The sequence below is a fragment of the Garra rufa genome, chromosome 25 (assembly GCF_049309525.1).
Source record: "Garra rufa chromosome 25, GarRuf1.0, whole genome shotgun sequence".
NCBI lineage: Eukaryota > Metazoa > Chordata > Actinopteri > Cypriniformes > Cyprinidae > Garra > Garra rufa.
The window spans coordinates 19,828,077-19,842,297 of record NC_133385.1 but is presented as its reverse complement, the minus strand read 5'-3'; the positions used below and the strand labels follow the sequence as shown (position 1 = coordinate 19,842,297).

The window sequence follows — 14,221 nt, the reverse complement described above, 5'->3', positions numbered from 1 at the left end:
ATGGCGGGCGAGTTGTGACTTGCGATGGGAGCGGTGAGCGTTGGTCACAGTGCTGTCGATGCGAACAAGCACGTGTTTCTGGCGCAACGTCGGTCGGTAGCAACGAAGGGCTAGAAGCACAGGTAACAACTCGAGGCAATTGATGTGCCACTGCAATCGAGGTCCTATCCAGGAGCCCGATGCTGCTTGCCCGTTGTACACGGCACCCCAACCTGTGGTGGACCACAGGTTGAATAGGGGGCAACACTGCGGGAAAACGCCAGTTCTGTGCCACGGTGCCATGCCCATCTCGGGACTCGACCGTGCTGAAGCGATCTCATATGAAGCAAGCTCAGCGGCATGATTGCGGCTGGAGCTGTCATATGCCCCAGGAGCCTCTATATTTTGAGAGGAACCGCTGTGCTGTGTCTGAGTAATCCCAGACACTACAGCACTGACTGCACGCGCTTGGTAAGGCGGGCTGTCATGTTGACCGAGTCCGGCTCCAAACCGAGAAAAGAGATCCTCTGCACTAAGGAGAGTTTGCTCTACACTCAGTTGACCTGAAGGACCAGATGGCAGAGGTACCGAAGCATCAGGTCCCTTTGTTCGCCCAACGGAACTCGCGAGTGAGCTACAAAGGGCCAGTCGGCGAGACGGTTGGAAATGCGAATGCCTGTCTACCGAAGAGGAGACAGGGCAACTCCAGTGACCTTGAAGAGGATGCAGGGAGAGAGGGACAGGCCAAATGGAAGCACCTTGTACTGAGACGCTCGACCCCCGGGAACAAACCGCAAAAGGGGTCTGTGCCGGGGGAAATTGAAGACGTGAAAGTAGGTGCCCTTCAGGTTGATGGCCGCAACCCAACCCTGGAGCAGGAATCATATTCTTATGCACGTCGTCGTGAGCATCTTGGACGGCAGCCTGAGAAGGGACCGAATCAGAGCTCAAATATCCAGGATGGGTGTTAACCCACCACTCTTTTTGGGCACGATGAAGTAGGGACTGTAGTACCCTAACTTCATCTCGGCTGGAGGGGCAGGCTGGATCGCATCCCTCGCCAGTAGGACTGCAATCTCTGCACGCAGGACAGCGGCAGGCATGTCCGAATGGACAGTGATGTAGAGAACGCCTCTGTACCTGGGCAGACGCCTGGCGAACTGAATCGCATAGCCGAGACGTACCATATCAACCACTGCAAGGGTATCAAGGGAACGTTGACCGACGTGACCGTGGTGGGGCAGCCTGGGGGAAAACAGGGAAGGGGACTGAACCCAGAAGGATGAACGTCCTGGAGAAAAGTCTGAATGCATTAAGCAGTGCTTACCTTCTTCCCTGGTTCCCGCGCTGGTGATAGAAGGCTCCGAGTCCGGTTCCGAGGAGTGGAAGTGCTGCTCAGGAAGAAAATGTCTTTAATCTTTAAAAGTAATGTCCCCTTTTTAAAATCAGGTCATTCTCAGCTTCTTGTCGTTGTGACGAAACACAGTTGATTGACATGAGCGCAGTCCGAACAGTCCGAATATGATCGCCATTGTGTGACTCAGGAAGACTCTAATTGAGTGATTGAGGTGTTCTATTGTTGGATGTAATGATGAACATAGCAGTCGTCATTTATTCCCGACATCTGAGCCGCTTTAGAGGCAGAGGACAATGTTACTTCCGTTTTTAAAGGAAAAGCGCCGATCCCGATCTACATGTGCATCTATGTTTGTGTGAATCATTCCTGATGCAGCTTCACCCACAGCAGAAGTGAGTATAAGGATTTTTTATGCATCTGTGCAAATGGCCTTTCTTAATAATGTGCTTGTTGGCAAGTTTCACCGATAAACATGGCTAAATGCAGCTAAACACAGCTAAAGCTGGTAATTCCTTTAGCAGAGAGGGGCGGGGCGAGCAGAGCTCATTTGCATTTAAAGGGCCCATGCGTGTTTTTTTTACACTACTATTGAGAATTTTTAACCAAAGTATATTAGAGACTTTCATTAAGACCATAAAGAATCATATGAACTTGTGGAAAATGGGCATCCGATGACTCCTTTAATTGAATCATAATGTTTATGAATTCACAAAAGCATAATGCTTTATTATGATTTCTAAATTGGTTTAATATATCATGCAGCCTTGGAAAAACTGTCTAAGGCCATGTTCACACTTGGCGTGTTTTTTTTTTTTACTGCCAGCGTCTGTTTTACATTATAACCCTATGGAGTAAACCGTCTTTTCAAAAAAGCCCTGAGCACTTTTTTTAAATGCCACCGCCGGCGTCTTTTTCTGCAGCTCAGAGTGTCTTTTTAAGTTGAAAAAAGTTGAACTTTTCTGAAGAAAACGCCCCACGTCAAGCACTTTTTTGACAGCTGACCAATGACAAGCGAGTAGCTAGACCGTCCGTTTCCATAACAACAAGAAAAAATGGGAAAGATGCCGTTATATAGACTTATTTTATTGTTGTGAACCAGATTTGCCCATAGATATATATACGTATATATATCTATGGATTTGCCTCCCCGTTAACTTCAAAAACCAACGTGCAGCGCCGATAGCTTCTTGAGCCACACATCAGTTACAGTAGTTGTTTGAGAAATGATAGGTGGGAGGTCACTCGGTGCAAGTGGCACATCCCGAGCTTAACTACATTGGTAAAAAGCATTGTCTGGACTCCTGAGGTTAGAGCGACTTATCTGTCAATCCTCTTTACAAGTCTCCGTTTGACTCTGCTGTAATCTCCTCCCTTCACTTCAGTGTGAACCTTTCGCGTAAAAACCAACAGCATCTTCTTTGACATCAGGGCCAGTGCACCCTTTAGTTGAACTTTGTCCTAATCTTCGTCCCGAGTTTTCTGTTAACACTGCTTTAAACGACGGGGCTTTTCCATCAACAAAATTCCAATAGTGCTTTATCAGGGGCTCTTTTAAGCAGTTTATTGACAGGCTTTCTGGAATTAGTGTTTTAAGCTGACACATTGAACTCCTGACCAACGCTTGCCGTGTGGGTCTCGTCAGATGGACGGTAATTGGCCCTAGAACATCCACCCTATTAAGACATAATAATATATCTTTTACCAGGAGTTTTTACGCCCACCAATTGACATTTATATACATGCATTGGACATCTGTCACTGTCCATCCGGTTCTTTGTGATCTGAATGGTTTTGTATCTGTCAACAGGCATAAAAGAGCTGGATCAGCTCATAATGATTCTCTTCACCACCCACATGTTCATTGGTGGATTCTTTGGGTTTGTTTTGGACAACACAATACCAGGTAAGTCGTAAAAACGCATGACTGTTGGGCATGTTAATCTGCAGGGGCACTTCATGGTCAAAAGGTCTTTGTATGACTCGCATGCCATATGAAAGTCGTTATTCATTAAAAATATAAATCTTTGAATGCAACAGGAAATGCTAATGAATGCACACTCTTGAATGTGCAATATGTAATATTGACAGCTAGCGGCTGAAATGGGTACTGTGGTGCAAATTCAAATTTGACAAGAATTGTTTCTCCCACACCCCACCCCTCAGACTCGACACTCACGCGGGTTGCCAGATTGAGAACACTGTTGATGAGTTTTGTGTTTTATTATGATTCTGGTCATAGAGGTTTTTAGATGGAAGCCAAGGGTAGAACCTGCAATCTCTGACCCAGTTTTTTTTCTTGGTTCCATGGTTTATTACTGGCAATCCAGGGTGTTGAAATACTGCTTGGTAAATTTGCATTGGATGGAATCACACAGACCAAAACAAAAACAGACATTTTGTGACAAAAAGCACAAAAAGTAGACATTTACATTCTAAAAGTAGAATTAGCTATAGCATTGTGTTTCGAAGAAACAAGTACAGCTGAAGTCAAAAGTTTATGTACACCTTGCAGAATCTGCAAAATTTTAATTATTTTGTCAAAATTAGAGGGATCATACAAAATGCATGTTATTTTTTACTTAGTACTGACCTGAATAAGATATTTCACATAAAAGGTGTTTACATATAGTCCACAAGAGAAAATGACCCCATTCAAAAGTTTACATACACTTGGGAAACTAGCTTTTGAAGCGCAGTACTAAATTAAAAAAAATATGATTTATGCAAAATAGGATTTTCTTCATTCTTTTTAAAAAGTTTTCACTCCTGGCTCTTAATACATTGTGTTTCCATCAGTGAGTGTCTGAACCTTCTGTAATAGTTGCATATGAGTCCCTCAGTTGTCCTCAGTGTAAGAAGATGGATCTCAAAATCATGCAGTCACTGTTTAAAAGGGTTCAAATACACAAAAATGCTGAAAAAACAAAGTATTTGTGGGACCTAAAGGATTTTTCTAAAGAACAGCAGACAGTTTCACTGTTCAGGACAACTATCATTAAACAAAAAAACACAGCTGTGGATCATTCAGGTAACAACACAGTATTAAGAATGTATGTAAACTTTTGAACAGGGTCATTTTTATAAATTCAACTGTTATTTTCTCTTGTGGACTATATGTAAATGTCTTTAATGTGACATCTTATTCAGGTTAGTACTAAATAAAAAATAACATATTTTGGTAAAATAATATCATTTGGCAGATTCTGCCAGGTGTATGTAAATTTTTGACTTCAACTGTATGTCAACTTAACATAATTCCTGAATATCTGCAAACATGTTATGGTATTTTGTGTCAAATATATTACTAGTCAGCTGCAAATATGGTTTGACCCCAAAAAAATTCTAAAAATTCTAAAAACATACTAAAAGTTTACCAAAGTTTGACTCCAAGAAAGGCCCCATTTTCAAAATGGCAGCCGTCAGGTCCTTAAAATGACCATTACTCCTTTGTATTCCTCTTAGACCAGGAATACTGGTGCCTGATACATGTTTTGGCCATGTAATATTTTAATTAGCATATTTGCATGATAGATACAGGTAAATTATAAAATTAAAATATAAATATCTAAATTAAAATGTCGTGGAAAAGTTAATTTATTTCAGTAATTCAACTCAAATTGTGAAGCTCGTGTATTAAAGGAGTCATCGGATGCCCATTTTCCACAAGTTCATATGATTCTTTAGGGTCTTAATGAAAAGTCTGTAATATACTTTGGTTAAAAATTCTCAATAGTAGTGTAAAAAAACACCCTTTTACCTTGTCAAAATCAGCTCTGCAAAATATCAGCTCATTTTATCGCATGGGCCCTTTGAATGCAAATGAGCTCTGCTCGCCCCGCCCCTCTCTGCTGAGGGATTAGGATCTGTAATGTTTAGTTTAGCCACGTTTAGCTGCATTTAGCCGTGTTTATCGGTGAAACTTGCCAACGAGCACATTATTAAGATTCACACGAACAGAGACGCATATGTAGATCGGGATCGGCGTTTTCTTTTTAAAAACGAAAGTAACGTTGTCCTCTACCTCTTAAGCAGCTCAGATGTTGGGAACAAATGACTACTGCTATGTTCATTATTACATCCAACAACAGAACACCTCAATCACTCAATTAGAGTCTTCCTCTGCACCTGATTCACACAATGGCGATCAGAGTCAGACTGTTTCAGCTCGGTGAGGGCGGGTCTAAGGTAAGACGCTCATGTCAATCTACTATCGTGGGAGTGGCCTCTGTTGGTGTTCCGTCACAACGACAAGAAGCTGAGAATGACCCAATTTTAAAAAGGGGATATTACTTTTAAAGATTAAAAAAATACCACTGGGTGGATTTTTATCATGGTAGGGTGGTTGTGTACACAAACTGCCAACACACATTAATGTTCAAACAAAATCTAAAAGTTAGTTTTGCGTCCGATGACCCCTTTAAATAAATTCATTTCACACAGACTGAAGTAGTTTAAGTCTTTGGTTCTTTTAATCGTGATGATTTGGCTCACATTTAACAAAAACCCACCAATTCACTATCTCAACAAATTAGAATACGCTGACTTGCAAATCAGCTAATCAACTCAAAACACCTGCAAAGGTTTTCTGAGTCTTCAAAATGGTCTCTTAGTTTGGTTCACTAAGCTACACAATCATGGGGAAGACTGTTGATCTGAAAGTTGTCCAGAAGACAATCATTGACACCCTTCACAAGGAGGGTAAGCCACAAACATTCATTGCCAAAGAAGCTGGCTGTTCACAGAGTGCTGTATCCAAGCATGTTAACAGAAAGTTAAGTGGAAGGAAAAAGTGTGGAAGAAAAAGATGCACAACCAACCGAGAGAACCGCAGCCTTGAGAGGCTTGTGAAGCAAAATTGATTCAAGAATTTGGGTGAATTTCACAAGGAATAGACTGGACTTGCGGCAACGCACCAAGAGCCACCACACACAGACGTGTCAAGGAATTTGGCTACAGTTGACATATTCCTCTTGTTAAGCCACTCCTGAACCACAGACAACATCAGAGTCGTCTTACCTGGGCCAAGGAGAAGAAGAAATGAACTGTTGCCCAGTGGTCCAAAGTCCTCTTTTCAGATGAGAGCAAGGTCCTGGAGTCCGGAGGAAGGGTGGAGAAGCTCATAGCCCAAGTTGCTTGAAGTCCAGTGTTAAGTTTCCACAGTCTGTGATGATTTGGGGTGCAAAGTCATCTGCTGGTGTTGGTCCACTGTATTTTTTTGAAAACCAAGTCACTGGACCCTTTTACCAAGAAATTTTAGAGCACTTCATGCTTTCTTCTGCTGACCAGCTTTTTAAAGATGCTGATTTCATTTTCCAACAGGATTTGGTACCTGTCCACACTGTCAAAAGCACCAAAAGTTGGTTAAATGACCATGGTGTTGGTGTGCTTGACTGGCCAGCAAACTCACTAGACCTGAATCCCATAGAGAATCTCTGGGGTATTGTCAAGAGGAAAACGAGAAACAAGATACCAAAAAATGCAGATGAGCTGAAGGCCACTGTCAAAGAAACCTGGGCTTCCATACCACCTCAGCAGTGCCACAGACTGATCACTTCCATGCCACACTGAATTGAGGCAGTAATTAAAGCAAAAGAAGTATTGAGTACATATACAGTAAATGGACATACTTTCCAGAAGGCCAACAATTCACTAAAAAGTTTTTTTTTATTAGTCTTATGAAGTATTCTAATTTGTTGAGATAGTGAATTGGTGGGTTTTTGTTAAATGTGAGGCAAATCATCACAATTAAAAGAACCAAAGACTTAAACTAGTTCACTCTGTGTGCAGTGAATTTATTTAATAGACAAGTTTCACAATTTAAGTTGAATTGCTGAAATGAATGAACTTTTCCACAACATTCTAATTTATTGAGATGCACCTGAAAGTGATTACAAGTACAATTATATATTAAAGCAACTTGAAATAAGTGACCATTTAGAGGGTTCACACACAGGCCTCTGTTCGGGCTAATTCAGAGTTTTTTTATGATCAAAGTTATACAACTCCAATTTAAGGAACTTTTGGGTGCAGTAACTTTTACATTGAATGTCAAGTCTGTGTTTTAGAAGAAAAAAAAAAGAGCTGTATGTGTCCAAAAACATGTACTGAGTAGGAGTTACATGACATAGGCTAAATCGTTTAAAACTCTGGTTCACCCCAAACAAAGATAAAACCTTACAGTAATCTCACAACATCATGTATTCCATAAGTATGTAATCATGTCTGTGCAATTTAGACGAGTCCAATGGATTCATAGACCCAGAAAACATTGGGTTAGACACCAAGATTACTTGGCTAGGTCAAATAATGAAGGAGTTAGGATATTTTAAGGGTTTTCTGCCCATCTTGGACGCCATCTTGAAAATGACACCTTTCTAGTGGTCAAACTTTGGTAAACTTTTAGTATGTTATTAAGGACACCTAATACTACAAAAAACAGCTGAGAACCCTTTTGTTAGAATTTTTTTGGGGTTAGGTGTTTTTTTTTGTTTTTTCATATATGCAGCCGCCTATACATAAAGCACCTTAAAATAAAGGTTCCAGAAGATTTTATTCTTTGCATTGAAGCACCATTTTTGATTTCCCAAAGAAATTTTCAGTGAACAGTTCTTAAAATAACCTTTTTTATTTAAATGTTCACTGAAATGTTTTTCAGTAAATGCATTTCCTGGCTGCAGGATTTTACCCAAAAATAAAACTTCTGTCATTAATTACTCACCCTCATGTCGTTCCAAACCTGTAAGACCTTTGTTCATCTTTGGAACACAAATTAAATTATTTTTGATGCAATCCGAGAGCTTTCTGACCCTGCATAGACAGCAACACAACTCAGCAACACGTTCAAGGCTGGAAATGTAGTCAGGACATCGTTAAAATAGTCCATGTGACATTAATGGTTCAATTGTAATTTTATGAAGCTATGAGAATAGTTTTTGTGCGCAAAGAAAACAAAAATAATGACTTTATTCAACAATTTCTCTTTCTTCAGCGTGCGTTCATGACTGATGTCACGTGGACTATTGTAACGATGTGCTTACTACCATTCTGGGCCTTGAACATGTCAGTTGTGTTGCTGTTTATGCAGCTCTCGGATTTCATCAAAAATACCTTAATTTATGTTCTGAAGATGAACGAAAATCTTGCAGGTTTGGAACGACATGAGGGTGAGAAATTAATGGCTGAACTATCCCTTTAAATATCTGCTTTGTCTTCTAGTTGTGTCAATGTACTGTTGGTGTAATAATAAAAATTGTGTTTTTTTCTTAGGAACAGAAGCAGAAAGAGGAATAAAGAGCTGGAGGAAGGCGGTTCACGACGGTTCTCAAATAAATGTCAGCGATCACTCCTGTTACAATCTGCCTTTCTGCACAAACTTTATTCTGAGGTTCAAACTGCTCCACTACCTCCCGTTTCTCCCGTCAGTTAAGTCACAGGAATTGGGAACGCATCTGTAGTGCCGGAGCTTCCTGTGGTGAGGTTTGGTTTTTGAATGGCACATTCCAGGCAAGAGGTGAGCAACATTCAGGCCCGGCTTTAGGGATAAACTGATTAGAATAACCACAGAATTGCTCCGGTTTCCCACTGTAAATCACACAACCATGAACATTTTCAGCATTTTTTGGATTATCAGAGTACAGATTCCTCAAAAGCTCCAGCTAAACTTTATGAACACATTTTTTTTAAATAACTACTCTTCTATTTAATTTTTCAACAAACAACAATCGAAAAACATGTTTAATTTGTAAGTTCTTGAGTGTGTGATCACTTTTTTAGTGACGTACAGAGAGTAATGAAGTCCCACGCTACGAGTTAGATTTCAGAAGTTCACAATACTGATAATAAATCAAAATGAACCCATTTGCGTCAGTAAAATCCAGTTGTGCTTGCTGGTAAAATAACATGTCACCTCAGGTCTGCTGTGTATTTGCTCTAATCTAGAGTTCACAGGTACCGCTGACATAAACGTTGCTGTTGTTATGACAATCATTGCGCACATTCCGTAAAAAAAGCTATTTGTCATTTCATGTCAGCTTTGCTGGCACACTTATATAACACAATTCTTTTTTTTTTATTTTACATGAGCTTTTGCTCATGAAATATCAAAGCATTAATATCATTCATACTGTGTAAAAATTTGATATTTGAGCCGGGCCTGGTGCCATGTCAGTTCTTCTCCGTGACATTAGTTAAATTCAGTAAATTGAATACAGAAATGTACTACTACACAAGAAATGTCACGTCAGTTCTGTGAGAACTACGCATGAGGCATCTGAAATCCATAATGTGCTTTGAACAGATTCCAATTTTGATTAATACTTACAGAATTATACCCATGCAAATCGATTTTTAGCTGTATTTTATATTATACTTGTGATTAAATAATTAAATACATTTAAAATGGCTTTAGTTAGAATTGCTTTTTTTATGATTCAGACATCCTTTTATGCTACCTCTACAAAAACAATAAAATATTATTATTCAAAAACGCTTGGTAAAGAAAGGACTATAGTGCTGTTCTCAAATGCAAATGTAACTATTATTTTACACACTTGTGCATTTAAATGACTGTATGCATTGCTGAAAATAGACAAAAGCAACAATTCCTTTCAAGCTGAATCTTTAGATCAAAGGCAAAAAGGCCTGTGAATAAATACATCAATTTGCGTTCATCTTCTTTGAAACAGAAGATTCTGTCCAAGTTTACATTTGTACCCAAATAAATGTCATTATGACTTGTCTTCCACTTCATTTTGTTTTATGTTTATTTGTTTGTTTAATATTTATGTTTTTATCTTAGAAACTAAGAGGTTAGGGCGACTTTACTTCCTCCTTTCCGAATCTGCAAGATGTTAATTATTTTACCAAAATAAGATTGATCATACAAAATGCATGCTATTTTTTTTTAGTACAGACCTGAATAAGATATTTCACATAAAGGATGTTTCATCTTTTACATAAAAGATAGTTGTTCATGAGTCCCTTGTTTGTCTTGAACAGTTAAACTGCCTGCTGTTTTTCAGAAAAATACAGCATTTTTGTGTATTTGAACCCTTTGCAACAATGATTTTGAGATTCATCTTTTTACACTAAGGACAACGAGGGACTCATATGCAACTATTACAGAAGGTTCAAATGCTCAGTGATGGCTTCATAAGGAAAAAACATGCATTAACAGCATTAGAAGATCAGGGTAAATTTAACTGATTTTGTCTTCTGGGAAACATGTAAAACATGTATCTTCTGTAGCCTCTGAAGGGCAGTACTAAATGAAAAAATGTGATATTTAGGCAAAATAAGAAAAATGTACACATCCTCATTCTGTTCAAAAGTTTTCACCCCTGGCTCTTAATGCATTGTTTTTTTCCTTCTGGGGCATCAGTGAGCATTTGAACCTTCTGTAATAGTTTCCTCAGTGTGAAAAGATGGATCATAGAATCAAACAGTCATGGTTGGAAAGGGTCCAAATAAACAAGGGACTCAGTAACATCTATCACTAAACAAAAGAGCTGTGGATCATTCAGGTATTTTCTCTTGTGGACTATATGTAATGTTTTATGTGAAATATCTTATTCAGGTCAGTAATAAATAAACAATTCCATGAATTTTGTATGATCACTTTTATTTTGGTAAAATAAGTAACATTTTGCAGATTATGAAAGGGGGGGGGGGGGTGTAAACTTTTGACCTCAACTGCAATTTTCTTATTACTGGATAATTACTTTCTTACGTCTTTTGATAAATAAATGTGTGAGTAAGACAGAAGTTTCATTTTTTTGGTGAACTGCCATTTTAAGACACAAGCATGAAGAAAAGTCTAGAACTATAAAAAGAATAAACTGTGACTTTAAAGCGTTTTAGATAACTGAACAAGTTCAGACACTGGTCACTAGTGCATCTGGACTCGTCGGCACCACAATATTAAGCTCACTTACCTAAGAGCCGCCTGTTTTCCTTGATGTAGGACAGTTGCGTCAAAGTATCAGTAAACAGAAAGACAGAGTTTGGCGTGACATTTCAGTCGTGCCAAATGAAATTATGGCACTGCCAGATCTCATTCCATTTCAAAGGAATTCATGCAACAACATTTGCTTTAAATGCCTATGGGAATCCCCCCACCCCCCAGTGCTGTCTGAGGCCATGCTTGACTAAACAAGTAAAACACAAGCAACCAATTTTCAAAGTCACCCACAATTAATCACAAATATCTTATTTTCCATCTATAAAATTCCATTCAATGAGATTAGTTTTATGTACTTTTGAGGGTTTTTTATAACGCAATTTCCAACTTTTAATATAATGGCATTATAAGACAAAAACAACTTTAGAAAAAGTCATTTTACAAAAACAACCATACGCCAACCATAGCAAATGTCTAATTAACGCATGTGCGCGTGAAAACAAATTTGACAGTCAAATATTGAAGTATAGCGTGTCATTCAGATTTCCTTTTCACGCACGCAAACACATATTCAACTGAAACACATATTCTTATGAATAGCCTCCAGGCATAAAGCATACATAATCCTATAAAAACGAAATACTGCTTTCTGCTCATTCAGCTCACTCACTCATTCACGTGGCCTCTCAGCTGATTTCAGTCAGTCCAACTGGGCACGTCATTGACATTACTGGCTTGATAAATATATGGGCCTTCTTGGAATAGATAAATGCTCAAATAAGAAATGCTGTAAAGTGCTCTAATGAAAACATCATATTAGCAATGGAATGCCTTCTATTAATGAATCCTGCCCTGATTTGTATCCGCCCTGTACTCTTAAAAATAAAGGTTCCAAAAACCATGCCACAGTGGTTCCCAAGAGTAGAGGTAGAGACCTGCGCAGGACAGATTTTTTCAGTACCTCTCCCGCAAGATTCTGTTCTGCTTCCGCACAAATATATGTTATATTGTCCCGCTCCCGCCCGCAAGATTCATGTTTTGTCCCGCTCCAGCCCGCATAGAAGTAAAGATAGTCAGGCCCGTGGTCCGGCTTAATTTGAAATGCCTGTTCATACGCAAGAGCATGTCAGGGGAGGTGCGCAGAGTGTTAAAATAATAATTATTATTGATTACTAATTTGAATCAGTACATTATAACGAAAATATTACCTTAAAAATTAAAAGAAGCAGGTTTTTACGATCAGAAATTTCTTAAACAAGTTAATAATTGATTCCGGGGGGATACATTTTGCGTATACCTACTTCTCCAGTCACCACTACACCACTTTGTGTGTTGTAATGAGAGGATTCGTGAGCATGCAATATTAAGCACTGCGCAAAAACTTTTGAGTGGTGAGTGGATTATAACTTAAACACCTCTGATTGGCCATTGCGTTCCAGAAATCAACAGATGGTAAAGTACGTGTTTTAAATCAAAACTGCCTATTCTTGCACCTTTAATCATTTTTAAGTTATATTAGTTGTTCTTGTTGCTTTTGTGCAATATACACTACTAGTCAAATGTTTGGACACACTTCCCGATTCTCTTTAATAGGGAAGTATGTCCAAACTTTTGACTGGTAGTGTAGATAAATAACGATTTATATGTTTTTAGTCTAACGATCCAGTTAGAAGGCATTTCAATCTACAAATCACAAACATTTACCATGGTTTTACTGTAGTTACATTGAGAGTAACCATGGTATTGTGGCCATTTTGAAGAACATGAATAAGCTTTGATCGTGGTATAAAGCAAATATTTCAATGTTTTTTTTTTTCTCTCATGTATTAATTTTTTATTTTATACATATCTGAAATATTGTCAATCTTCAATGTTTAGAATTTGAAGAATATTAGCTAGATATATCACTGTTCTATTAACATGTTTGACAAAATATCCAAGGCATTTCAACAAAAACACAGAACAGTAACCAATGTAGGGTTTACCTTCTGAGGGTTACAGCTTTCACAAATTAGTAGGAAGTGTATTAGATGCGCTTTGAATGTCGTCAGCACATCTGTGGCCTCAGGACATCACTAGTTTCTCAGACTATGTCTGTGATCTTGGTCTGCTCTTCTTCCACTCTCTTCCATAGATTGGCAACTGGGGTGGCTTTCTTTGTCACCAGAGATTTTCAGTTGTATTTAGATCTGGGCTCTGGGCAGGCCATTTCATTATTTCAGTGTTCTTCGCTTCGAGGAACTGCTTTACCTGTTTTGCGGTGTGATAGGGGCATTGTTTTGCATGAAAATTGCAGGCCGATTAGGAGATGTTTGCAAAGAAGGAACCGCAAGTTGCTGAAGGAGGTTCTGATAAACATTTGCATTTACCTGCCATGTATCTACTGCAGAAAACTTCCCCCGAACCATGACACTTCCTCCTCCACCTTCCACTGACTTCTTTATGCACTTGTGCTTAAGTCTTTCCTCAGTTTGATGCTGAACAAAATGTTTCCTATCAGACCCAAATTAATGATACTTGCTCTCATTACTAAAGTTAACTTTGGACCAGTTCTCCTTTGTCCACACAATATGCTCCTCAGCAAAGGTGAGCTTTGATCCTTAGTGAGACAGATCCTTACCCTAATCAGCACTGAAATGGCAATCAATTCCAGCTGCAGTGTTGAACCGATTCCCCATTATTCTGTTTTACATGACACAGAAGAGAGAAATTGTTGGATAAAGTTGTTATTGATATTTTCTTTGCGCACAAAAAGTGTTCTTGTAGCTTCGTAAATTTACGGTTGAATCACTGATGTCACATGGACTATTTTATCCATGTCCTTACTACCTTTCTGGCCTTTGAACATTTGTGTTGTGTTACGGTCTATGCAGGGTCCGAAAGCTTTTGGATTTTATCAAAAATATCTTAATTTGAGTTGAGATGAACAAAGGTCTTACATCTTTGGAACAACATGAGGGTGAGTAATTAATGACAGAATTTTCATT

The 14,221-nt window shown here is 38.9% G+C and overlaps 1 protein-coding gene across 1 annotated transcript in view; it reads left to right on the top strand.

The window, feature by feature from the left end:
* Window positions 1-10,020, top strand: part of LOC141301386 (solute carrier family 23 member 2) — a 321,093-nt gene extending 311,073 nt beyond the window's left edge. The window contains exons 11-12 of the mRNA XM_073831625.1: window positions 3,144-3,239; window positions 8,603-10,020. Of these exons, the coding sequence (XP_073687726.1) occupies window positions 3,144-3,239; window positions 8,603-8,790 (284 nt within the window). The 3' untranslated portion in view covers window positions 8,791-10,020. The remainder of the gene's footprint in view (window positions 1-3,143; window positions 3,240-8,602) is intronic.
* The last annotated feature ends 4,201 nt before the right edge of the window (window positions 10,021-14,221 follow it).